The 27358-nt window shown below is 38.2% G+C and overlaps 1 protein-coding gene across 15 annotated transcripts in view; it reads left to right on the top strand.

Moving 5' to 3' along the window:
- The window catches only part of DST (dystonin), a 295125-nt gene that overhangs the window by 109966 nt on the left and 157801 nt on the right, over positions 1–27358 (top strand). For 8 of the 15 annotated variants that reach the window (XM_033054020.1, XM_033054008.1, XM_033054006.1 and 5 more), the window contains 5 exons: positions 1838–1927; positions 2445–2543; positions 4706–4783; positions 7153–7245; positions 24429–24595. In XM_033054020.1, coding sequence (XP_032909911.1) covers positions 1838–1927; positions 2445–2543; positions 4706–4783; positions 7153–7245; positions 24429–24595 — 527 coding nt within the window. The remainder of the gene's footprint in view (positions 1–1837; positions 1928–2444; positions 2544–4705; positions 4784–7152; positions 7246–24428; positions 24596–27358) is intronic. The other 7 variants (XM_033054011.1, XM_033054013.2, XM_033054012.1 and 4 more) reach the window with 1 other exon arrangement.

Below are 27358 nucleotides of genomic sequence, written 5' to 3' on the forward strand. Positions count from 1 at the left end.
TGCTTTCCAAAGAGAAGTGGGAAGTGACATGTCCTGGGTGATGGGACTTGCAGCTCTCTCACAGGGTTTTGTCATAAAGAAAACTTGTCTACCTTTAACAGAAAAAGTTTAGCAATCAGTTTGATATAGCTCTTTGAATATAAAAATAACACGTGGGCTGAAAATTAAAGATTCTTATGCTTCTCATCTTTCAAACATTTATCATAATTGATCTTGTATCAGGGATATAAATTATTTATATGGCTTCCCTTTTCTTTCACCAGAGATGTACGAGGAGAGCACCTGTTCTTTTTCTTTGTTCAGCTTATTAGTATTTCAGTACTATCAGAGAAATTTTTTCTTAGACTGTTTTTTACATTGCAGGATTTAAAAAAAAAAAGTAACTAAAATTAAAATGCTACTATTTTGTGTATGTGTGTGAGGGTGTAAAGCTTATGGAAATGTATTATAGTATTGGATCATAACTTGGCTGTGTATATAGAGTCCATGTAAGTGTTTTGGAAAATATATGTTTTAATTCCTCATGGAACAGTCCTCTAGATGACTTGTTCTGGCTAGTCTTCAGCACAAGCATAAATATATTCTGATGCTACTCTCAATTAAGATGATGGTGTTTGTGAAAACAGATTATAGGGTAATTTCATGTTTAAAAATTGGATTAAGGAAACTTGAACTAAAAAGCATTTATGAAGCTAATCTTAGGTATAGAGACAGTTATTTATGCAACAGGTTGAGTCTCAAAATTCCCCCAAAAGTGTGGCAAACAGAGTTGTTGCATTAAGTTGAAGATCTGGGTCGATTCTTGCTGCCCTCATCACACATGTATGTTGGACATATGGGATATGGGACAGAGTGTGTCCCGTGGATCTCATATTGGGAGAAGAACTCATCTCTAGCAGAGGTGAGGAAGAAGAAAATTTCTGGGGCTGTGTTTTATCCTAAGCTTAGGAAGTTTCTGATCTGGTGGTTCATCAGGAGCACCAGGGAGCTGACATTAAACTGTAGCTGGAAAGCCTCTGCCCTAGCAAGCCAAAAATCTCTGATTCTGAAAAATTTGGTCTTTTGTGTCACATTCAAAGAGCAGCTGGCTGAAATTGTTGAAGACGTTTCAGATAAAGTTGTATTTAAGCTAATGGTAAGAATCAAGAAGTTGGCCAGTGGACAGATATCTCCCAGTTTTGTCGTGCCTGTCAGTAAAGGTGGATCTTCCAGCTGCCTCTCTTGTCACTGCAGCCCCTCTCTATGTTCATACCCAAAGTCATTGCTCTTTGGTACGTTGTGTAAGGGGTGTAAGGTGGATGTCTGAGTCGTTGGGAAAACTCACTAGGTACTGGGAAACCTGGGGTGACGATACATGCTGTTAATTGGTGGATGGGATACTTTGATTAGGAAGTGTGTTACTTTTGGCCTGACTGTGAACATGTGTGCTGCTGATAATATATGTCTGTTGTGTATTTTTTTAGAATTCATTAAATCTAGCTACTGTTGTCATAGTGGTCGCTAGGTCCAAATAGGGGAGTATCTGATATTGTTTAAATTGTCAGATACTGATTTTTTCATTGCTACATGCATTCATTGCCTGTAACTTGACACTGTTTTCCTTTTCATTAAAGTGATATAAAGTGTGATGTGTGCAAGTGCTGACACAGATGTGAATTTCATCTATTACAATTAATTTGCGTTTGTAAATTTGTCATGAAAGTGAAGAAATTTTAAAAAACAATGCTGATGTGTAGCTGGGGTTTAACTGTATTTTAAAAGATATGTATTCATATGAACATGAATTCTCAGGTAGAAACGAGGATCTTGTATTTATTTTTTGCATTTATATTTGCAGGTTCGAAAGCATGTGAATGACCTATATGAAGACCTAAGAGATGGACATAACTTAATCTCACTTCTAGAAGTCCTTTCTGGAGACACCTTGGTAATATTTTAGAGCATAATACAGTGGTTTCAGATTGTTAATTAGCATTTTCTCTGGTTGTTAACTCCTTGTGTATTGACTGCTGTAGATTTCTTTGATATTTTCTGTGATCTGATACCAAAGACACAAGTTGTATTTCTCTTAGTAAATATGCTGGTGTGAATTCTGTGGGGGAGTGCAATCTTCTTTCTTCGTTTCTTGTGGTTAGAGAGACTTCCTTTATTAATAGGATAATGCACTATTTCTTCTTCCCTTTTCTTTCCGATTTTTGTTTTAACAAGTATTGGATGCTTAATATCTTTTTGCATTTAAGGGAGTAACTTACAAATAACAAGGATCAAATGTCCCTGAAATTCTCTAACACTCTCCTCAGGTGTCATTTCCTTTCTTTGTGAGCATTACTTCCCTTGCTTGGTATTTGTTCTCTTCATTATGTTCTTCTTTTCATGCTCTTCTTTTCATTTGTGCTCTGTCTTGTGTTTTTGCTGTCCTGTCTCCTGTCTGTTGTATTCATTAGCCAAGAGAGCGAGATTTTTTGAAGACCTTACGGTTGGTGAGTTCAACAGAAGCATGCGCAAATGAACAGCATGAGGATGTGGAGGATGAGGATAAGGGGGTAGGTGCCGACCCCCATAACTGTACTAATGCAGTGTTTGAAGTGTGGTGTCTGCTAATGCAAATTCTTAGTTTGGTGTGCTGCAGTAGTGGGCTGTAGAAAGGACAAAATAACTTGTCTTGATAAATCAGGATACGTGTGTTTATGGTGGAGCTGTGATAAAGACAGATTTTTATTCAGTCTTTTTGTGAAAGGTAAAATGCAAATGTTAAAGATTTCTATTTATTTTCTTTCATTAAACTGTACAAAACCATGGTGTAAATGTATACTGGACAACACTATCATGAAACTATAAAATATTTTTTGAAAATAAACATAGGGAAATACCATAATTCCATTAAACTAAGACTTCTTTTTTTAACTTGCAAACAGTATTGTCCATATACAAGTAATTTAGACAAAGACTTGAAGGCTCTTCTTAGTGAAATCAATGGCAAAAAAAATTGTCTTAATTAGAAGCACCAGTTTAGTATGTGCATGGTGTGTGTGTGTGCCATAATACTGGGTAATATCTTGAAATAAGGTAATTCAGTGTGCAGATCTGTTTGTTAGAATTTTTATCAAAGCAGGTAGATTAGAAGCTAAATGACAGTTTTGTGTTGTGGCTACTAAAAATACAGATAGTTTCCAGAGTTTATCTTTCTTGCAAAAAGTGCTGAATTATGGATTCTCTATATTTTGCCCATCCAGAAGGGAAATATGTACTCATAAAGGGTAAAATGTTGGGTGCTTGTTAGTCCAAGTGAGCTGTTTCATGCCTTTTTAGACCTTGCATTTTGGCATTTGCTGAAGCAACTTGCTGTCATAGGGCCTGACTGCCTTCCTGGCTCCCATGTGTTGTGCTGCAGTTGTGATTTCAGTGGAATTTGTATGCTTTTGTTCTGGAGTGCAGCATAAACCAAAAATGCTGCACTGTTTTATAAAAAAAAATATTTCCCCTCTGAGATGCTAACTGTGTATTTTGAGATTTACTATACCTTCCTTGTTGTGGAAAACCAAGTTCCAGATCTGCAGTCCTTCATTCCATCAGTGGAAGCTATTTGATAGCAAGGGCTGTAATGCTTGATCCTGAGTTATTGGTGTGAAAAACAAGGGGCTAAATAGAAGATTCTGTAATAGAAATGAAAATTCTTTTTGTTTCATTTATGCTTCTTATTCAACTTCATTTTCCTATGTTTCTTTTTGGCAAGCATCTGATACTCCATAGGGGGAAAAAAGGCAGTTGAGGAAGGCTTGGGCTTATCTGTGTGTTTCACAGTGATTGTCTGAGGAAATACTCATATTCATGGCTGATCTCTAGCAATTATAGTCTGCTTCAGTTTACTGCTGTGAGAGTTTGTGAAAAATCTCAAATGAGGAAGAATAGAAGGACTTGGATGTGATATTGATGGTATAAATTTAACTGCTTTCCCATGCTGATTTGTGACAGCTAAGTATGTGTTTTCTGTGTGGTTCCTCTTCTTGGTGATTTTGCACTAACTGCATGCAGTTTGGCCATGTTTCCATTAACACCCTGCTCATTTTTACTTTACAGTTTCTTTTTGATAGTTCTGACTTTGCTTTGAGGGGAGTGACTTTGTTAGTTCTTTTCATGCTTTGAAGTTTTCTACCCAAGTCAAGAGTTTAAACTTACACTCCAGAACTGTTTATGTTATATTTTTCTGTTTGGAGGAAGGTACTATCTTTTATAGTTGCTTTAAAAAAATATGTATAGATATCATAATGATTATGCAGTCATACCATTAAGCCATGAAGTTCCATCCAGAGGTAAGCTTTTCCATCACAGAGTTTACCAGAACAATGTAAAGGTCCATGACATTACTTATGTTTTGTTTTGCTTAATACACTGTAAATATTTTATAATAATGTATTCCAGATTAGTTTCTGTAGGTAGTAGTCCTCTTGGCCTTAATAGTACTTTACAGGGAACAGCTATCAGCCTGCATGGATCAAAGTTGCTGTTGGGGACCACTGATCTCTCTTGCCATCCACTGTACTAAAAAATAACTACAGTTAAAGTAAATAGCTAAAGCACACTTTTCTACCAAAGTTATTGACTTCATTAAAGCTGCAGTGCTTCAAATGTTCTACATGGTGTATTTAAAACAGCCTGTTCTTTTGTCTGATGAGAAAGTCTCACAACTACTGTTTTCCACTTGTAGCCCCGAGAAAAAGGTCGGATGCGTTTTCACAGACTGCAGAACGTCCAAATTGCACTTGACTATTTGAAAAAGCGCCAGGTATGGTGAAAATAATAATAAAAATAAAAGAATTAATGGAAATTATGTCACCTGTAGATAATAAGTAACAAAATTGTCCTGGTTTGTCTCTTGTCCATGTTGTCTAACAGCTGGCCATGTAGGCTCAGCTTTATGTCATGCTTGAGATGGTTAAGAGAGATGTGGGAAAGGTAGTTTTACACCACCCTTCCCTGAGCAATAACAGCACATTCCATGTGCTATATGCTATTAAAGAGGAGAAAATTATGAGTGACATCCTTAGGAGTTGTTTCTAGTGAATTTAACTGTTTTTCATGCTGCCCAGACAGTAGGTGGTATGCAGTTTTGTTCGCAATATAACTTCTAGTGCAAATGCCAATTTGAGTCTATTAGAATGTTGTATGGGAGTTCCTTGTTTTGATTGTATATGTTTTGAGAAAACTTTCTCAAACTTTGATCCTGATTAAAGCAAAACTGGTCTTTTTAGACCAATTAGGGAGATGTCAGAGCTATCTGGGTGCTGTGGAAGATTCAGGCTTAATTTCACTTGTGTCTCCTTTTAGCTAGACACTGGAAATCTACACTGTTGCATTTCTGCTACTGTGAATCTTTCCACTTTTCAATATCTTTTAAATGCTTACAGAAGTCTTGATTTCTCCCTTTACAAAATGGCAATTTTTAAAAAATCCAAAACATGGAAGGAAAAACTGTTAGTCCCTATCCATCACATCCCAATGAATTGACACTGAAAATATGCTTTCTGGTTGGTTGATTTTAAAAAAAAATTGTTTTTGCTACTTCAAAGGTTTGAGAGAACATGAGGTAGCAAACCATAAACAGATACTTAGTTTTGTTATGAAACCAGAGGTCGTTTTGCATTTTGAAATTTCAAATTTGCCTTTCGGGTCAGTGAATGGTGTTGTGTGCACTGAGAACAAAATCCTCCTTTGCTGAGTTCAAAGCAAACTTTTCCTGTTAAGCTAAGTAAGCCAATGAACAGTACACTACAAAGTAAATGAATGCTACTTGACAGTCACAATGGCATTTTCATGCAGCAGGACCTCAGGACTTGTGCTGCACCATGCCTTATTTATGCATGGCAGACCATGTGGATTAAAATGCAGGAGGTGTAGAGCTGTGTCATCCTCGTGTCTATGAACATGCACGTGCTGCTGTTGATTGTGATTCGGAGGATTTTTGTGCTCTCTTTAGCCTTGCAGCTTCCTGCAGATGGCTGTATTCTAGTGTACAAAATGTTTGTAGGGCTTTGGTCTTGGCAAATTGTCAGTGGGGCTTGCAGTTTATAAAAGTTTCAGCCCTCTAGTAGGTGTTTCTAACTGTATTTAGGGGTTAACTGGCTCGGTTTGGCAGTGTAACCTCCAAGTACAATACTTTATTGTGATTTTAGGGCAGAGAGAGACTATATATTGATAATTTTGAAACCTGACTTGAGAAATAAACAAAAAAACTGTGGAATACACTGTCTTTCTTGCAGAGAGTGTGGTTTTGCATGTTTTTTTCCCGTCCAAATATTTAAGATTATGCCTGCAGATCAAAAGAAGGACATGCCTTTGCTTGTTCAGTTGATAACAGGGTATATGTTGAAAAGCATGTGCATGAAACTTTACTAATGTAAGCTAAAAGCATAATGTCTTTCAGCTGAGTCATCTTTAACTATTAGGCTATATGGATGCATAATACATATAGTGGAATTACATATATTAACAAAATTAAACAAAAAGCTGGAATTATTGAACTCTGTGAGGTTATGGGAGTGTAATTAACTGCAGCTCTTGTTTTAATCCTATTAACCGTTTTTTATAGCACTATGAATAAGTACAGCATCAAGTACTATGATAATTATTGTCTTTCTAAAGCCATTGTTTACTTAAATGTGATACTGAATTCCTACTTTTATCAAGCCAGACCTGTGCTTTAGCAGGCCAGTACTCCTGCTGCTGAATCCTTGTTTAAGTGCAGGAAAGCGTAGGGTGGAAGAATGGCAGTGATAACTTCCCAGTGTCAGCACTGCCCTGGGACTGATACAGCAGCTACAGATCATTATATTCATGTTATCCTACCCTGCTCTGTCCTGCCTTACCCTTTTGACAAGAGCTGAGGCAAAGGGTGTTTGGCATGGGGAGCAGATCTGCCAGCCTAGTGACAGCTGAGGAATGTCCTCATCCCAGGGTGAGTGGGAGAGGGCAATTCCTGGCAGGCCACTTACAGGCAGAATGCAATTCCTTTCTGCTTTTGAGAGCTGAAAAAACTCAGCAGAGTAGGCTCAGGAAGTGAGTAGGGCATCCTTTACAGTCATGCCTATGTAATGCAGTATGTATTTGTGGCATAATTATTTCAATTTTGCCTGTATTTTCTTTCTGTGATGGCAGGTGAAACTGGTTAACATCAGAAATGATGATATAACAGATGGGAATCCCAAATTGACTTTGGGGTTGATATGGACCATAATTTTGCACTTTCAGGTAAGCCTAGTTTTGCTTGACTATATGATTTTGGTCAGATTCTTGCAGATTGGTGAGGAATGTTGACTCAGAAGGACTCCATGGATTTTATCTCTTCTCTAATGTGTTTCTGAAGGTTTTTATAATGTATCTTGTTTCATGATGCAAACTGAATCTCAAGATTTTGTTTGCTCATTTCCTGTCTGTGGAGTGAGAGAAAAATAGCTTCAGTTTTGAACATCATTAAAGACAGTAATTGATGTATTCCTTCCAGCATTTGGACATATCCTTCTTGTTTTATTCTATGGACTCCTTTTTATAAGTATTAAAATATATTGAAAAGCCTTGAATATTTTTTTGTTCAGGATCTGCCGCTGTGGGTATTTTAGCAAGCTGTACTCTCAGCCTCCTCCCATGTCAGCATTTGTTTCTACCCCAGTGATGGTGGCCTGGGTCACACTAGGTGGCACTCTGGTTGTTGTACACTGGTGGGATTGTGTACAGTATAATGCAGCCTTACAGTGTGTGGTGTTAAATTGCTCCTCAAAAGGAGGCTTGCATAATGGCCCTGGCTGTAGATGATGTAATTCAGATGACAGATAATTCTCCCTTAGTGACTGCAGCATTGTTAGCGATGAACTCCCTGCTGTGTAGGCATTTTAAATGATCAGAAATTTGCAAGATCACACAGAAAAAGCAGGATTCTACATTGGATTTATGACTGAGAAAAAAAAAATTTAAAAAGCCAGAAGAGATGCTAGGATCTAATATACCCTACTGCAAATCCTAATGAGAAGCAAAGACATGATTAGACAGAGTGCACATCTTAACCCAAACCAGCATGTAGAATAAAGGAGAAAACACTAGCAAGGACCTGGAGCTCCTTCTGCTCCCCTTTTCATGTCTTTGCTCCCATATGGCTATATAGAGGAAAAAAAAGGCTGGGTATAAATATATTTAAAGCATGACCTACAGAATTAAGCTGTGATTGAAAGTTGCTCTATTTTAAGAAATAAAGATTATTAACAACTTATTAATAGAAGCTGTTAGGGGAAGTTAAAGCTTTACTTGATGTGTATTTTATGTTTCTGAACCTGATTATTAGGCTTTTGCATAATGAAATTGTTAGTTTTTTTCATTAGATGAAGCACAAGACATCTGGTATGATTTTAGGTGCTTGTAAGAAGTGATAGCAGATGTTAGTGCTACCAGTTGTAAAAAAAGGATGACAAGGAAAACAAATTTATATAAATTACCTTCTTTAGGTGAATGGGTCTGGCAAGGATTGTCCTCTGAAAGGTAGTCAGCTCCATATGAAATATGTTGAAGCATTTAAATTGTAGCCAAAACACACTTCACTATGTCCTAACCCAAATAACTACTTGTCAAATAACAAATTACCAACTGAATGTCTGCAAGTACAGTTCAGATCTTGCAGATCTGTCAGAGTAGAATATTTCAGTTGGTGGAGAAGTACAGCACTCATCTAGTGGGACTGCCTGACCAACTCAGGGCTGACTGAAAGTTCAAGCATCTTGCTTAGGGCATTCTCCAAATGCCACCTGTCTAGGAAGCCTGTTTCAATGTCTGACCACTCTCAAGGAATGTCTCCAGCACAGTTTTGAAGTATTCCCACGTGTCCAGTGACTAGATTCCAGGGAGAAGAGAATCAGAATGGTTTGGGTTGGAAGGGGACTGTGAGAATTACCTCATACCCCTCCTGCTGGGGGCAGGGACACCTTCAACTAGATCAGATTACTCAGAGCCCTATCCAACCTGGTCTTGAACATTCCCAGGAATGGGGCATCCTAACAACTTCCCTGGGATCTGTTCCATGATATTTTCAGGCACAGAGGGGAGTCAATAGTTCCCAGCATTGTCTTTTCTTCCTTTTCTAAAGATGGGTTCCCTTTTAAAGAGCTCAGTGCCTCCCTCTAGTTCCCTACAGAGCAGTAAGGTCACTCTTCAGCCTTCCTTTCTCCAAACGAGACAAACTCAAAGTCCTCAGGTGCTCCATGTAGGACATGCTTTCCATCCCTGCCACCAGCTTTGTTGCTCATCTCTGGACATATTCAAGGACCTCCATACCCTTCTTAAACTGTGGAGACCAGAACTGCACACAGTTCTCAGAGTGAGGCACCGAGTACAGCAGGATAATTGCCTCTCCCTACTGGCTGTTTGGGCTGTACTTGATGCCCCCCAGTATGGGGTTTGCCATCTTGGTGACCTTCTTTTTCAAAATTATATCTTAAAATGTTGGTGAAAAAATAATTTTAAGGATGACTACTGATGCTTGACTAAATCTTAAGCCTATTCAATACATATGAAGTAACTGAAAAATAGGATGTTTAAAAAATTATACTATTTTTGTTACTAATGTCTGCAGTTTACCTACACTGAATCAGAAGGGATTTGTAAAGTGGTGTAAGACACACACTCTGCACTAGTCTGTGCTTGCATGACATGTCCTGCTATGCCACTTCCTCTGAAGAATATGGCAATTCGGTGTGTTTGTCACCCACATATGGCCACTTTGGGTTCAGAATGTACAGAAGTTCCAAAGACTGTACATACTTAGACCTCAAGTTATATTTTCTCTTCACTTAGATTGAAAATGAGGGAAAATCTGAACAGAGAAGTGTAGCAGTGGAGTCTTCACCAAGGGATGAAGCTTTGTGATAATAACTGTGTTTATGCATAGTTCCATAATTATCGGGAAAGTTGTGATTAGATTCAGAAGTTAAGACACCTAAATCCTTGTGCTTATGGGGAGCTAAGTTCTTATGCAATTGCCTCAATTGTCCCTTTAATCTGATAATTGGAAAGAGAGAGGTTTAGTCTATACGGTTAGTACAGCCAGGACTGTGAGTCAACTGACTAGCTACTGGAGGTTCACTCCACTCAACTAAACATAAACATCTGTGTTGGAGATTTGTGAGACACCCATGTGAGTATTTCCATATGGATATCTTAGGTGTTTTAAAGTGTCTCAAATATTCTATTCTATAGATGGTTAATTGACTTATCTCTCTGCTTCAGTGCGAAACATTGCTGGTGATTGAACAACTACTATAGGTCTTTTGATTCAGTCTCCTAAAGACAGGTGGCATTTGAGTGATATCTGAGGTGTCCTAGAGTATGCAGGACGTGTGGAGCTCTCTGATGACACCAAATCTGTAAGAGACTCATTATCTTCTGGACCTGCAGCTAGAGGCCAGTTGGGATATTGCAGTATACCTCAAAGAGCTCCAGAAGCCCGTGTTGAGGAAACTGAATGCTGCCCCCACTGCAGAAAGTGATCTATCCAAAACCTAACCAGTGTGTAAACATGAGTATCTAGACACCTAAGTGGGGATCTTTTAACCTGAATTACCCCTTAATTTTCCCCACATTTGCAGAAGTAGTTAATTTCTCAGTGAGCATAAGAAGCTGTCTGCTGCATGATATTACTGGCTCTGCTACGCATCAATTATGTGTATTCTAATAACACTGCAATCTGGGAAGCAGTCAAGGTGCCAGAGATTTTTTTTTCTGGCTGTTGTTTGTGGCTTATTGTTTCTCTGAGTCATGGTCCTTATCTGGAGGGTATTATTTACTCAAAATAGAAAATCCCTCTGATTATTGTAATAAATTTAGGAATGATTTAGAGGAAAGACATGTTAGGAAAAAAAAAAGAAAATACACATTTGAGGATTATGTTTCTCTTGCATCTGAATTATATCCTGAGATAGTTACGGCTTTGTGAATTAGTATGCATAACTAGATAAATATAAATGTTATTCTGAGTTACAGCACTGGCTTTTGCAGCTGCACAAGTCTGGAAAGTATCCATTCTTCTGTGTCCCAAGTAATTACATAAGACATACTGAAAAGCTGGAATGGGAAATCTGGTGGATTATTAAACTGAGTGTGTAAGAAAATAATTTGTTCTGTGGGTATTGAAAAGCCCCAATGCATATATGTTACTAGGATTTATGCAAGCTTTCAATGTACGTATTTCACATGCTTTTTATAGTGGGTGGCTTAGTTTAAATTCAGTTTCATAATGTAATAACTATTATAACTTATTTTCCTGGCACCTGTAGAACATGCTAAATCAGATTACAGTATTTTGTACAATCATAGGCTGTATATATAAATATCCAAATTAATACTTTAATGTGCTCCTTCTTCAACATCCAGTACATTTTCACTGACGACATTGGAGATGAGCAACTATAAATGAAAGCAGCATTTGTCCTCATAGTCATCACAATTTTAGTAATATTTGAATTCTGTGAAAGCTGGTGATTGTTTCCTTTCAAACCAATGCAAGCATTCTTTAACAGATGTTAAATGTTTAAAATTATTTGGAGTTGATTGAAAAAATCATGCTGAAGCAAAGAAAAACTTTGAACTTGGTACCTAGCTAGAAGTAGACCTTTGTGAACTCAGACCTTAAAAAATTTCAGAAAGTTCTAAGTAGTGACTCAATAGACTTCTGTTTCAGCTTCATCATCATTTTTCAGCTCAGAAACTGCCATCTAACACTTTTCCTTCCACTCTTCCCCGCTCTTTGCTGTCAGACTTCTTTGGGATGCAGCATTCCAAGGTCCTGATCAGTAATGATTTTGTCCAGGTGTTACAGTACCATCTAGCCCTCTCCAGACAGACGGGCACTTTCTCTCAGGCCTCCTTCAGCACATGTGACCTCTTTACATTTCTCTTACCAGCCAACAAATACTTTTTATTTTGGTGCTGACTTCCCATAAAGCTTTAAATAAAAATCACTTTTGGTTAGTCTGCCCTCAAGCAGTCTATAGGCTGCTGATAGACGTAGCTCATAGTCATGGACAGCATCAGCAGTTAAACTTTTACCAGTGTTGGTGAAACAGGTTTGTAAGGCTGTGGCCTTCATACAGAGTGGCCAGAGGAGGAGGCAGCTCAGCTGAGGTAACCCATTTCAGGAAATGATGTGCAGAAGACAGAGGGATATCCCATGGTAGGGTCACCATTCAGTGGACATGCTGTCTGCTTTCTTGAGGTGGCCGTGAGAGATCAGGAGAGCCTTCAGCCACTGTTCTCCTGGCAGCCACTCCTAGTGCTGCCCTGGCTGTGTGCCTTGCAAGGATTGAAATTTACACTGCCTCTGCTTTGAAACAACCAGAGCAGTTCAAGGTCTGATCTTAAAGATTTAAAAATGGAACTATGTGACCAGTTGTGCCATCTGTGACTGTATGTGATTGTAGGATAAAGTGTATTCCATGTGGTAGCTGCATTGTCTGTCATTAGCCAATGCAGCATTACCTGTCCTTCAGCATTTGTTAGGGTGTACTCGTGTGGTATTTTATTTCTCAGCTGAAATCCTAGTTGTTTCTTCTGGAATTCTTCAGTGATTTTTATAAAAAATAGTAAAATTCCTAAGTATTATGTAAGAAAATGAATGTGGATTTCCTGAAATTTCTGGGACTCATCTGAATCACAGCAAGGGTGAGAGAAGCATGAAGTGTCTGTCATTAATGCCATAAAACCACCAATAAGGAGCAAATTCCTCTATTTGTAAGCCATCTCACTGGATATAAAATCTTTCCTGCTGGTGGTTGTGACTTGGTAGGTGAACATCTTTTCAGAGTTTGAGGAGTGGTTGCCAGCACAGCTCAAACAGCTCCAAACCTTTTGTTTGTGCTGGCAAGCCTTTATTTTTATCCTTGTTTTCTATCTTGTGCTACTTTAATTTTTGCTTTCTCTTTGGCTTATGTTTATCTCTCTGTTATTCTCTGTGTGACCTTAGGGCTGTGCAACAAAATGCTTGCTGGTTATCTGGTATGCTGTTTTAGTACCATGAAATGACACGTCCCATTTGTGCTAAACACTCCATTACTTCTGCTGTGTTATGTAAACACACAAAAAAGAGGGGAAAGGGATCTTAGATCCAGGAGTACCTGAAATGAATTACTAGTAGGGTTTTGATAAGAGATACCTGGCATGGTTTGATTAGCAGAGTAACTTCTCCTGTACAATAATTGTTGACTATATGAGATGAATGATAAAGCATAAATTAGCAATGTACATAGGGTGAATGCTATCATCATTTTGCAGACTAACAAATACACAGATATTCAACAACATTGCCATTTTAATGTGTTATGCACCTGTCCCATGTTAAGAAATTAATGCATTTCTCAGTCACAGACATGCTTGACAAATTACAGAAATCTGTGGTTAAATGCAAACCCATACAAATCTGAGTGAGCCATTCAATGTTTCAGTGTTAATCGTTTGTTTTCCATGTCTTAATTGTAATCTTAACCTTTTGTTTGTGATTAAGTGGCCTCTAAGACAGGTCAAATTGTACACAAGTGTTGGTCTAATTCTTTATTCATGTTATACTTCTTAGGGGTTTTCATGCCAGATAAAGTCTGTTGTTAATCTGTCCATAAAACTTTGTAGCATTGGTGGGTATAAATTTGTATCTTTTACATGTTTTGTTTTAAAAAATACCAACAAAAAATCCAGTATCAAGATAAAGAAACACAACAATTCCTGGTGGTCACCTGGATCTCTGACTCAAACCAGTGCTGAGCTTCCATTCAGGGCTAGTCAGATTAGTCAGCTGTCCAAGACAAAGCCATTGGTATTGTCACCACTGTGTTATGGTGTTCTCAGTTGTAATCTGTTTTGGTGCTTTAGAATATAATCTCTACTCTAGCTGACAGGTTTTGGAAGAAATTTCGGTTTCCCTCTTCTGAATCTCCAGTGTAATCCTGTTAACTCTGTCTCTTTCCTTGCTGAGGCCAAAGTTATGACTTCATAGAATTTCAGTTAGCTGAAAGTGGTAATTTTTTCTTTAGTTACTAGCACTTTCATTTATCATCTTCACTTATTTTGCTCAGAGCTTTATATAAAAAACCCTGACAACTGTTATAAATGCAATTTATCAATTCTGTTGTCCTTGATCTTTTCTTTGGTTCAAGAATATAAGTAATTTAGAAAGTTAAAATGACTGTAAAGTTACTATTTGTTTCTTGGACAAAAAAAAGGAACAGCAGAAAGAATTGCTAATAGAGAGCTGATCTCCTTCTCAGGAACAGCTGGTAAGTATTGTTAAAGTGGTAGTCTCAAAGTTACCTATGTCTAGAAAGATATAAAGGCTACTAATCATCTGTATAGGTATATTTGGAATGCATTATTAGCTAATATTTAGAAATGGATAAATCATAGAGCTATGATAGAATATGCTGAGTTGGAAGGGACCCATTGGGGTCATCAAGTCCCACTCCTGCCCCCACACAGAACACCCCAAGAGTCACCCCACATGCCTGAGGGCATTGTCCAAGCACCTCTTGAGCTCTGTCAGGCTTTGTGCCGTGACCACTGCCCTGGGGAGCTGTTTCAGTGCCCAAACACCCTCTGGGGGAAGAACCTTTTCCTAAACCTAATCCTCCTCTGACTCAGCTTCAGGTCATTCCCTCAGGTCCTGTCACTGTCAGCACAGAGCAGAGATCAGAGCCTGCCCCTCCTTTTCCCCTCACAAGAAGCTGTAACTGCAGTGAGGTCTCCCCTCAGTCTCCTCCAGGTGAACAGACCAAGTGACCTCAGCTGCTCCTCACAGAGATTCCCCTCAGACCCTTCCCCATCTTTGTGGCTCTCTTCTAGGAGTAGCTGCAGTTGTTGTACCAGGTGCATTTGAGTAAATTGACCTGGAATATGCAGAAGTAGGGCAGGATTGCTGGGAACACTCATCTTGTAACCAGTGCTTTAGAATTGATTCCTGTATTTCTGCTCTTTTTTTTTTTAATTTATTCTACTTCAGAGGCAACTGATTGTTGAGAAATTGAGTTACACTTAAGAAAAATAATCAAAATTTAAAGTATGTGCAAGATCAGGAGCTCTGTAAATTGCTGATTGCTTTAAAAATATAATTGTCAGCTGTAAAATAAAAATGTGTTTCTTCTGACTTCTTGAATTAGATATTGTTTTACATTTTTGTGACAGTCAGTGTGCCACTAAATCTACAGGAATTTAGACGTAAAAGATCGTATTTTAGGGTCATTTTCTGTTTGAAACAAGGTATTATCATGGTGACTGTTACAGATCTAAGAAGTTTAAAGGAAATACATATAAAATCACACCCCAGTAAAGCTTAGTAAAATAGTCTAATATAATACTGTTTAGAAACCTTGATACCCACATATATTAATTTAAAAATGCACTTGCATTGAAAATATAAATTTGCAGTATTTTTAGGGAAATTCTTGCCCCCTGTGAAATTTGTGGAGGAAGAATAACATCAGCATACTACCGATACGTTGTATTAATCCATTTTGAATTAGTGTGAAGATTTGCAGTTGTCCATTCAAATTCTGGACGCTTGTCTTTAATATTTTACATAATTTCTCCTTTATCAATATAATATTTTTATATATATTTTAAGATTATTATACTACAATCTCTTTAACCATATATTATTACTAGCATCTTGTTGTTAAACCAGAAACTATATATTTGTGAAATTAAATCAGCCTTGACCCATTGCACTGTAAAGTCCTGAAACATCTTTGCTGATGAGAGAGAAGAAAGTATATATTTAGGTGTAAAAGCTCTTTTTTTGTAAAAACACAGGGATGTAATTTAGAAAGATTTTTTAAATGTGTTTTTCTGTTAATGAAGGGGGCTCATGTGGAAGTGTGCTTTAAATCAGTAATTCTTCTGGTCTCAGCTAAAAGTGACTTTTCTAATGTAATTTTTAAAACAGACTAGGATACAACTTTTTCATCATGAGTAAAGGGAGCAAATGTCACAACTGCACCTGTATGTTGGGCATGCTACAAATGCAAATACAAATCGAGGCTGTGAAAGAATGTAGTGATAGAACAAATGCTTACTTTTAAAAGAAACTTGTTAGCATTGTGCCTGTACATAGCTGCCCATCTGTCACAGTATTCTGTGGTGTTACAGTGCAAAATTTTTGAAGCATTACTGTCAAAATTTACTCCAGTGCCCTGAGAGTAGTGAACAGTGAGTGACTATATCCTTGGGAATTCTTTGGAAGCTCATCCTAGATCTTTGCTGTATTATCCATTTAGATTCTGTTATTAGAATGTAGAATACTTCAGTGGAACTGGCCTCTGGGGATAAAGTCTGTGGGTCTGATTATTGCAATTCCTTTTCAAATAAGCAAGGGAAAGTCAATGGTAACACCTGACAATGCCTGGCAAGTCACTGTAGTTCTTTCTCAGCATGAGAAACCATACATATCTGTCCTCGGCTATGTATGCTGGTTTTAGTAGATTTTGCACATCCATGACAAAAGCAAAGAGGAAAGCTAGAAAGATTTTTCCAAACAAAGGATACTAGAGGTTAGACTTGCTTGCATTTTAAAAAGGTGTATTTCTACTTAGGTATAGTTAGATGTTTCTTGGATCTTATATTCAGATCTACTCAGAAATGCCTTACAGGAGCATAACAGTAATCTTAAGATCAGTTTTCTAGGTAGATTGGCTTTTATGATTCATCTCACTTTTATCTGCCAGAAGGTTTAACTCTGCTGCGAAGTTTCAGCCCCAGTACACAATGTCACTGCCCTGACAGAGCTGTTGTGTTTTTATGACAGCAGTGAAGCAGCAGGTTATTTATAGCTGACAAATCAGTGAAGTCACATTAGCTGCTATGAAAACTCCACACACAAATAAAAACTTGACCCCCAGCAAGCTGTCAGAGCAATTTCTGATCCTTTACTTTAATCTTCCCATTTGTGAATCACTGGATAGGTAATAAAAGCATACGAAGTGCAAAACAAATCTGCTGACTAAATCCCTACTATTTTCTGTGCTGCTTGCTTTTGGATTTGGAATGTAACTAATAGTTTCAAAGGTTGCTACATATTTTTCTAGTTTATCTTGCTCAAGTTACTAAGTGAAACGGGAAGTTGAAATGCATGTGAGAAATTTCTGCTGCCCATAAATGCTATGTCATCTCTGTGAAAGGCAATCAGCATTACAGCCCAACACTGGAACAGTGATGTTTATTTAAGAGGATTGGTGGCCAGAAATAAGCCACAGTGTCTAATCAGACACAGGCCCTGCCTGGGCACTGAGCCACAGCGTTTATTGCGTGTGCATTTCTCATAAGCAAAATGGCCACGTACCGAGGCGGGTGGATGTGAGGTCTGGAAGAAATTACGGTGGAAACGGCAGTTCGTAACTTTCTGAGGAAGATTTAATTGTATATAAACACACGGGAATGAATGAAGCTGTGTGGCTGTGACTTACAGACAGTCAAATGGGGAATGTCTGTGGATGTGTGAGGGCTGAAAAGGAAGAACAGTGTTTAGATCCTGCCAAAGCTCCCCTAAGTCCAGATAAACATTCCCCGGGAAGAAAATATTTCAGAAGAAAAAGGAGAAAGAAATCAACTGAGGAGGGATCAGATTCAGCACACGTGAAAGAAAATGAAGGAAAAAGACAGTATGAAGTGGAGATTTCAGAAAACATCAAGATTCATCCTAAGGGTGTGGGATTGGCCGACTTCTTCCCCAGGAGAGTGACAGTGGCTGGTAATGCTCTGCCTGTGAGTACAGACCTTTCAGTCAATACTGCTAAAGCAAAAGTTTTCTCGGAGGAAGCAAGGAGTGATTCTCTTTGTGGGGAGAGCCTTCATGGTGATAATCAGAGGCTCGCCAAGTCTGCTGAACCAGATATATGGTTAAAGGAACAAAACAAGAGCAATTCAGAGAAGCACTGTGCGTGGAAATGTTCACAGGATGATAACAGGAGAGAATTAGCATTCCTGAAGAAGTCCAGTGGTCTTGGTTATAGAAAAGGAACTACTTCGGATTCTGCTATCAACATTTTAGGCAGACAACATGAAGAAACTGAGTTAAACATAAGTTCTTGCAGAGTTGAAAATGTTTCAAAAAGCAGTAAATCTGAAAAGCTGCATCATTTTCTTTCTGAAAGAAAAAGTGATCCTGTACTTGAACAAAAGAGGTTTTATCCTGATGCTGTACTTTCCCATTTGCCAAAAGAAAAGGCATTTTTTAGCATTGCACCAAACAGGAGCAAGGTAAATATTTTGATACAGTACATTATCTTTGAAAGCTACCTTAGAATGTATTTAAACAGTTTTTCTATTACGAAAGTATCTTCACTTTGCTCTGAACAAACATCTTACATGCTATGATACTATGGGTATTTGTAGGACAGAACATATCACCTGATCTTTTTCAAAGGCTATGCAATAACTCTATACTTTAGGATTATTGATATATTCTTGTGCTATTTTTCTCTCTGTAGTTTGATCTTCTCAATTTAGGAAAGAGATTTTCATGTTAAAATGTTGCTGGTAGGTGGAGTGAATTTTAGAGTTCACATTCAGTATCTGCAGTGTATTTTCTTGCTACCTTCTTTACGGTCTTGTAATTCGTTTGGGTCTTGTATCAAGGAAAGGAATATTTCTAATTCTCGTCAGTAATGGCCAGTAGGAACTGAAGAATGACAGAGCTATGTAGGCAGCTTGAAATAGAACAAGTAAACATTAATCATGTTAATAGCACTCCACACTTCTTTTAAAGGATCTTTCCTCCCAAACTGCTTAGATGACCTATTTATGTTAATTATTGAAAATCCATCTTCCTCTGAGAGTAGGATTTTTTTATTTTTTCCATAAAAGAAACCAAAATACAATCTTAGTTGCAGAATATCAGAAAGAAAGCAAAATTTTGGTAACCATGCTTACCAATTCAATCTGTATTTCCAGTTTTGCCCCACCCATCTTCAGGACAACTGAAATCTGTACATGTGACTCAAATGTTGATACCAGCATCTGGTCTAAAACTGATTCCCCTTGCTCAGTGGGGACATCTGGGCTTTCAGTTGAATGAGCAGAGGGAATGGGCAACGCCAAATGGGAATGCCAAAGGCATTCTTTCCAGCAAAGAGCTAACTAAACGTCTTTTGCTTATATAATTAACTTTTCTAACAGGAATCAAACAATACTTTGTCTGAGCTTAGTTTTTTAAACATAGATAACACACCCAATTACAACATGCAGTACACAATAGTACAATTAACCTCCTAATACTCATAGAGATCTTTGCCCTCTTAATCTTAGCTGGAATTCAGGAACAGCTTAGGAATGTTCTTTGATTTGCACAAAACATCACTGCTGAGTAAGAGGATATGAGGCCTTGTTTCTTCAGCTAACCATGTCTGCATTTTCCTGTATAATGAAAGTAATACAGCTTCTAATACTGCTGCAGTTATTACTCCAACCAGGTCTATACCTCTTGTTACCACAGAGGACGGGAGAATAAAGATTTTGGTTGAGCACCCACATCAACTGATACTGATAAAACACTGCATGAATATGAAACTACTTACACATCAGGCAAAATGCCTCAGTTGCTAAATGTCTGGGTTTCAGTCCAGATCCCTTTCTCAACCCAAGATTCTCAGTGTAAGAAATTTTAAGAAAACCAAGGTTTCACCTCTAAAAAAACCCAGGAAAAACTAGATTTCAGACTTTAATTACTGTACAAACCCATAACCACTTCCCTTCTGATTGTTTTTGAGAACTAGGAAAGCATTTTAATGTCTTGTATTTGTCTATTTTATACTGAATAAAGTGGGTATTTATGAGTTTGCAAAGGTTGTGTTACTGGCCTGAGTTGGTACACAAAGTTTGCAGTTAGCAATCTTAGCTTTGCCCTTTTTTTTACTATAATTACAGAGGTCAGTAGTCTTCCCTTACCTTGTCAACGTACCCATGCTGTAATGTGCTCTCAGCTTACACAGTGCCTCAGGTGTGGCTGATAACTGAAAGTATGTTGGCTTTTCAAACTGAGAAGCAGACACCAGAGGAAACTCAGTGGCACAGTTGGATAATTTGCAGTGTAACAGAGATACATTTTACCCTCTAAAACAGTATGGTCCCCTCTGCTAAAATATATCCTTTGAGTTTCTTTCTGTGGTACAGTTTCTTACATGTGTAAAAAAATATGATTTTTTGTTCAAATATGTGCTACTTCATTACCTTTACAGAACTCAGTTTAGAGGGAGCTGCTGAAGCCTTGCTCCTGGCTACTCATTAATAGCTTTGGAAGAAAAGTTTCTTACTTTCTGCTGAGGCTTAATAAGCATTTTTCAGATTATAGTGGGGCCTGGGAGAGAGACAATACCCCACCACAATCATGCATCTCTAGGTCCTTATATACTTTTATGCAGTTTAGTACATTATGTCAAGTTTAGACTTGCTTCAAAACATTTAGGATAAGATAGATTCAGAGGGAAGACTTTGTACTGTCTGTATGAGTCCTGGTCTTCTGTTTGCAGTGTGAAAATTAATTACAGAAATCCAGCATCACTACTGATCTCTTGGGAAGTCTTTTCCAGTCTGCTCTGCTCTTTGGGCTCCAAACTGCATCACTAAAATCAGCACAAGGAAAAAGCTTGAGGCTTTTTAGTGTTTGAATTTTGTGTACTGTGTGATGCAGGGGGGAATTTACAGACTGAGAAGCATGTGTAGTAGCAGAACACGTTCTCCCAGTTATAAGCAAGAAAGAAGGTATTTAGTGCCAGTTAAGATTTTGATCCTGAAATAGAAGGACTGTGTAGAGAATTACCTCTTTTGCTTTTTCTTGCATAACTATTAATTCACATGCTTTGAGATAATTTGAATAACTGAATCTCTGGCAAACAACTGCTCAAACTCATGCAAATGCTGTAATTAGTTCTTTCCATGCTTAAGGAACAAATGTGTTCTACTTTAGCAGTTTATATCGAGTAAAAGATGGGATATAAAATGTTCACACAAACTTTGGAAGGACTAAATTTTATGAGTAGAAGATTTGACTTCCCCTTCTTTTCTGTTCTATCATTCTTAGTTTAATTGTCCTGTTTTTCTCCTGTGGGAAATGATGTTAGAAATATTGATGATAATGCATAGTTGGTGGATAAGTATCTCTACTGTCCTTATGGGATTATCAGAGGAAAGATGGGCTTTCTTCCTTTCTCTTACACCTTATTTTGTTGTGGTAGTATTTTACTTATTAAGAAGTTTCGAGTTAATGGGGTATCTTGCAAACCAGAGCCTTTGTAGATGTGGTAAAATATAGCCATTTGACTCACCATTTCACTTAGAGCATTTCTATTTTTAAAATACTAATTCACTGTTTATGAAAAAATCTAAGTGTCACCCTTAAAAGCTAAAATATTTTATTTAGAGAACAGAAGTGCTCAGGCTGATGTTAATGTTCCTTAACCTGTAGTGAAATGGGTACCTCCATGAGTGAAAGGCCTTTCCCTTTCTCTTTCAATAGCTAACTGGAGTGCTTGGAAGATTTTGGATCAAAAACCTGTAGATCTTCATGTAATAAATTAAATCAGTGTTTTAACCATCCAAAATTTCAACTGTGAGCTTCCCTAGTGGTCATGTTCAAAGTAAAAGTTCTTGTGTTTGTGTTCATGATTAAAATGTTGTTTATATCTAACACCAGATACTAGTACAGCCTTCAGAAGTTACCTTGATGTTTGAAATCACTTGTTTCCAGAGGAATTTAATGTGCACTCAAACATGCTGCGTTTGCACTCTCTGCAGTCTGAAGTGTACATAGCCATCCCTGCTCAATTAACCATGAAGGAGGCTGAGGTTTGAACTTAGCAGTAAGGGAGGGCCATTAGCAAATTGCATTGTTAGCTTGCTCATGCTAGAGAATATTAAAAAATCTGATAATTAAGGGTTACACACAGAGGACTTTCTGAAAATGACAAACAAAAAATATAGGTTTGGGTTTGTTGGGTCCTTTTTTTTTATACTAGACATCTGGCACTTGGAGATGACATCATCTCTTTCAGAAGCGTTGTCCGGATAAGCAGTAAATGGTTGACTTCATTTATATTGTGATCTGGTTGTTCTGTGATGAATAGAAACTAAAGCTACTGAAAAAACATTTAGTTTTCTTTCTTGCTTTGAAATACCAAACAATAAAGCTAACTCACAGAAAAAAGTCTTGCACTACAGCTGAGTTCCCTGAATTTTTACAAGGAAATTTTCAGAGTGATTACAAGTTGGTCTTTTGCCACATTGTATTTTCTTTTGTCTTTACAGACACGATTCATCCCATCTGTATTTCATTCAGTGAATATTCTTTGCAGGATTTTGATACCTAGAAATGTACAAATTATCACAGCTTCATGTGTTCTCTACTTTGTTTTGAACAAAAAAAAAGTTTTTCTCACTTCTGTTTAATTTTTCTTAAAAATGTGCTGAAACTGGAGACAATAGGATGCAGAAGATGCTGTCAGGTTATTTAGGGGCTATTTGACCAGTTAAAACTGTTTTGCTTTCTAGCATTGGTGTTTGTATTTTTCCCTTACGTAGATCCAGCAGATACCATGACCTGTGATAGGTATCTGAAGGACTGCATTCACAACTTGTGATTTTGTGGTTACTTGAATAGAAAATAATGTAATTTTTTCCCCTACGTGAAATTTATTTATCATTTCCTATGTAGGTATAAATGCTCCCAATTCCCTGAAAGAATGAGAGGTGGTAATGCAGAAATTGTGTGAGCTCCATTGCCTTGACATCTCCAAGGCTCTTCCTTTAGTTCCCTGCTTCCCAGTGCTTCCCACCACATTGTCTTAAACCATGTCATAGCAACACCAGTAGGCAAGCTACTCATCTTTCTTCTTGGCACTGTGTGGCTCTAATGTGAGAAAACCCCATAATTTCCAGCCCAGCCTGTTGGAATTCCCCCTGCCAGAGCCCAGACAGAAGATACCCTTGTGTGCAGGGATTCTGAGACCAGGGAGTTGTTATGACCATCCCATCTGACCTCATGAGTGTAGCTGCGTGGTTTATGATAGAATGGGGTTGCTGGAATTGGCACAGCTCAATTTACAGCTGTTGTGCAGCAAACTCAAGCACCCAGAGTTGTTTGTGGGCAAACCTGCCCTGAGCTGTGGCCTCAGGCTGGGTCTGGAGCCAGAGCAGACCTGTGTCTCTGCAGTGCTGGGTGTGCTCTTGTGGGGAGCAGCCTTTTCCAGGGGGTCACAGGGTGCTTGCTGTCTACCCACAAACTGTGGCATTGCCTCAAGCCCTCCTGTCTCTGCCCAAGCAGCTCTGCCTGCTTTTTGTAATGGCTGAGCTGCAGTGTTCAGGTGCTTTTACAGTGCCTTGTGGTATATGGGCTCCTATCTAGCTATATATATAACTATATATATAGCTATATACATATATAGGAGCTACATATATATATATATATATAACACCTTATATTGTCTCTTCCTTGGATAAGTGGGAAAAGTGGTCACTTAGAAAAATGCCAGCATGCTATATCCCTTTCTTTGTCAAGGCACTTGTTTTCCTTCCTTTTTAGAGTTTACATTTACATTGAGTACAATTTCTATAACATGAGGTACAAACAGTATATGTGCAAGTTAGGGAAATGTCTACTTCATATTTATACTGTGATAGTTTCCTTATGAAGCTGACTGAACTTCATTAGGGGATAAACTAATGTACTATGAAGTAGTATTTGAATGTAAAATTCCCAGTACTTTCCTGCTTTCCCTAATATGGAGTTAATAATCCTTAGATAATACAAAACTGAATCTACTTGATTGGACAAAGTTTCTATTTATAATCCTTCAACTTTTTAATCATTCCTAAAATACTGCTCAGAAAATTTTTAATAAAACAATTATTATTAGTTTTCACTCAGAATTACTGTTTTATTACTGAATTCCAGAACATGAACTATGTAAATTAACCTGTTTTAAGAGAGGGTTTCCATAGCTAAATAAATTGTGAATAATATGAATAAGGTTATTGTATAAATGTGGCTATATGCATATTGCATTTTATATATACTTATATAGTATTTATATATAATAGGTGTCATACATAAAAATAGATTGTATTATCATCATAAACAGTTAAGTATTTTGCATTTTGTAATAGTATTACATTGTACCCAGAAATTAAAAAGAATGAGAACTGGCTAACTGAAGAAAACTGAATTTTGTATTTCATATCGAAGATCCTTAGAGTGTGTAAAGACAAGACATGAAAGAATATCAATACAGTACCTGAATAATCATCATATCCATGTATGCAGATACCAGATAGTAAATTCTCCAGCAATGCAGAGTGATTTTCTGCAATATTTTAAAGATTCTTATGGATTAGATGTAACTGTAATTTTTACATTAACTGTGTTTTAGATATCTGATATCCATGTTACTGGGGAGTCAGAGGACATGTCTGCTAAAGAGAGACTGCTCCTGTGGTCACAGCAAACAACAGAGGGTTATGCTGGAATACGCTGTGAAAATTTCACTACCTGCTGGCGCGATGGAAGGTTATTTAATGCCATCATTCATAAATACAGGCAAGTACTCTGTTTGCTCCCTTGGAAAATGTTAATTACAGCATTTTAATGTACAAAGAGAGAGGGCTCTATGGTTTATGTTGTAATAGAGCTGCAGCTGTGGAGATGACACTGACTCTTCCTCGATGATTTCCTGCACTTTGCAGCCAAAGGACGCCTTGTTAACCTTTCCATGCCCCTCCTTCCTCAGAGAAGGATTTCCAGGAATCCTGTATATCTTTCTTGGGGCATGTTCAAGCTGCTAGGAAGTGTGTTTCCAGAATTCACACAGTCCTTTTTTGTCATTCTGATATTTAAGTGTAGATGGGATAGAGGCAGAACTGATCACCAAAGTTCAAAACTGTACTGCTGGTGAAAGCCATCAACTGCTGTGTGACCTGGGCTATGTCTGAGATCCCTGTGTTTTTTCTTGTGTGACTTTACCCTTGGATGGCCCTAGAGTGTAGAGCTTCTTCAGTGTTTATGTGTGGAGCCCAGACCTACTCTGAGATGCATTTCCCGTAAAAGGGTATTCTCATGGAAAATGTTGCCAGCTGACTTGGATGTTCTCAGTCTGAGAAGGGATTTGTGCTTCTGTGACCATACTCTTACGAAGTTAAGCAGACATTGTAGAGTTGCTGGTGGCTGTGACTAGAGACTAAAGAGTATGAACTTGAAATACAGCTGAAGATGTCTACTGACAGGAGAGGATTTCTTATTCTGGATTCTAAGTGAGAACAAGCCTCTCTTGACAAAGCTGACTGGCATCAAGGTTATCAGAGGTTTAATCATTGATGTGCTGACTATTCTCTCTTGGTTGGTGACATGTCTTCTTTATTGCATATTTTTTTGGTTCCTGAGTTGACTTGGAAGGTTTGTGTCTTAGAAGACCACGTGGGAGAGAATTCTGCTTGCTGGGCTAATCAGTGTTTACTGACTTGTCCTTCACTGCATGAGGCTTTCTGGGTTTATCATAGCACGTGTAGTTTGTACTCTGTGCCCTGGAACATATCATGAGGAAGTTTAAGGGTACATGATTTCATTGGTATAATTTGAAGGAGTGTCTCAAGCAAAGGAAAATTTGTTGTTTTTCCTTGCACATCCAGTGAACAAAGCCTGGAGCAAATTATTTTGTTCTTTATTTCCTCTTGTGGGACCACTTGGCCCACCACAGAAGGAAGTCTAGGTAGACACAACATACATGTGAACCTTACGGGGATTAGGACACTAAAGTATAATGGGAGACAGGTGCAGCCTTTTCCTCATAGGCTATAAAGGCTGCAAGCATCATACACAGTGATCCAAGTCCCACAGAGGCTGTCTGTGGTAGTGCATAATTTCATGGTAAAATGAAGCTGCATCTCAGTCAATGAGGTTGTTTTCTGACTGTGCTTCTGTTCTGGGTAGCTGGTCAGGGAGGAGGTGCATGCCAGCAAAAAAGTCTCTTTTAGTAACATTGGCAAGACAAAAGGAAATAGCTGGCAGACGACAAGGCTGTTTTACTTGGGACAGAGCAGCCAAAGGAATGAACATAGCACAGACAAGTAATAAAAAAAAATAAACAATATGAAAAAAATAGAGGGATTGGAGAGAGGAAAAAAAAAAGGAAGGAGCTTAATGAGATGGAATAATGGAAAATATTTCCCAGAACTTCTTTGGATCCTTCTATCTCCTACATAGAGCAGTGTAGCCTTTACTGCTCAAACAACTGGTAATTATGCTACAGATCAGTTAATAAATAATGAAAAACTTGAATCCTGTCCTCCAGCTGTGCAAATGTTAATACCTTAGGATATGATTGAATTGCTTTGTTGGAACAGTGTTTCTGGCATTACTCTGTGAGTTTTATTCTCAGTGTTTCACCAGAGAAGAGCAGGCACCTTTGACTCAAGTGTGTTGCACAAAGCAAGTGATCCAGTGGCTGGGGAGCATTTGTGTGCTTCTGTGCCAGTTTCCATTGAGCTTAACTTCTTTCTGTAAACATAACTTCACCTAAGGATTGTGGCCCTCCCAGGAGTGTTTACCAACCATATCTAATGTGTTTTTGCTGTGAGAAGTTAGTTCTTGGATTCCATTTCAAGTGGAATGAGAGTGAGATTCTTCCACTGATTTCAGTGAGTTTCTATGTTGCTTTCCTTTTTTGTTTTGTACCATTAAAACAGAGATAATAATTTCCAGCTATTGCTCACAAGAGAGGAATGATCTTCCCAGTAATCTGTTATTTTTAACTGTACTGTTTTACTCCAGAGACCTCTTTTAAAGCTTCATTTGTCTTCTGAGCAATAAGTAGGTTAAACATTAAAATATATGCATAGTTCTGGCAGTGATTCTCCATTTGCTGTTTTAGTAGCTTCCAGTTTGCAGATCACAGATGGTGTCAGGAGCAGGTCTGAGCATCCTGTGGGTGCTGCCAACTGGTGTGCTCCACCAGGGTGGATGACCAGATGTGCCTGCTTGGGCAGGGGGGTGGTACCTGCCACTGTGGAGTATCCCCCTGGGGGCACATCTGTCAGTCGTGTTGCAGTGTGGCAGCCCTCTGCACCCTGGGCTGGGAGGAGCATCAGCTGTGCAAATGGGGGATGGGGCTCTTCAGGTGGGACATGACTTCCCATGAAGAACTTTAATTTGGCTCATACCTTATTTTAAGGGAATGACATTTACTGCTATGACAGTAAAACCCAGAAGGCTCAAAGCCAGGCTTGTATGTAGAACTGCAGTTGTGCTGAGCCACATTAAGCTGGGTGTTGGATGGAGAGCACGTGCTGACCCATGCTGGGGCACAGC

This window comes from Catharus ustulatus, chromosome 3 (genome assembly GCF_009819885.2).
Source record: "Catharus ustulatus isolate bCatUst1 chromosome 3, bCatUst1.pri.v2, whole genome shotgun sequence".
NCBI lineage: Eukaryota > Metazoa > Chordata > Aves > Passeriformes > Turdidae > Catharus > Catharus ustulatus.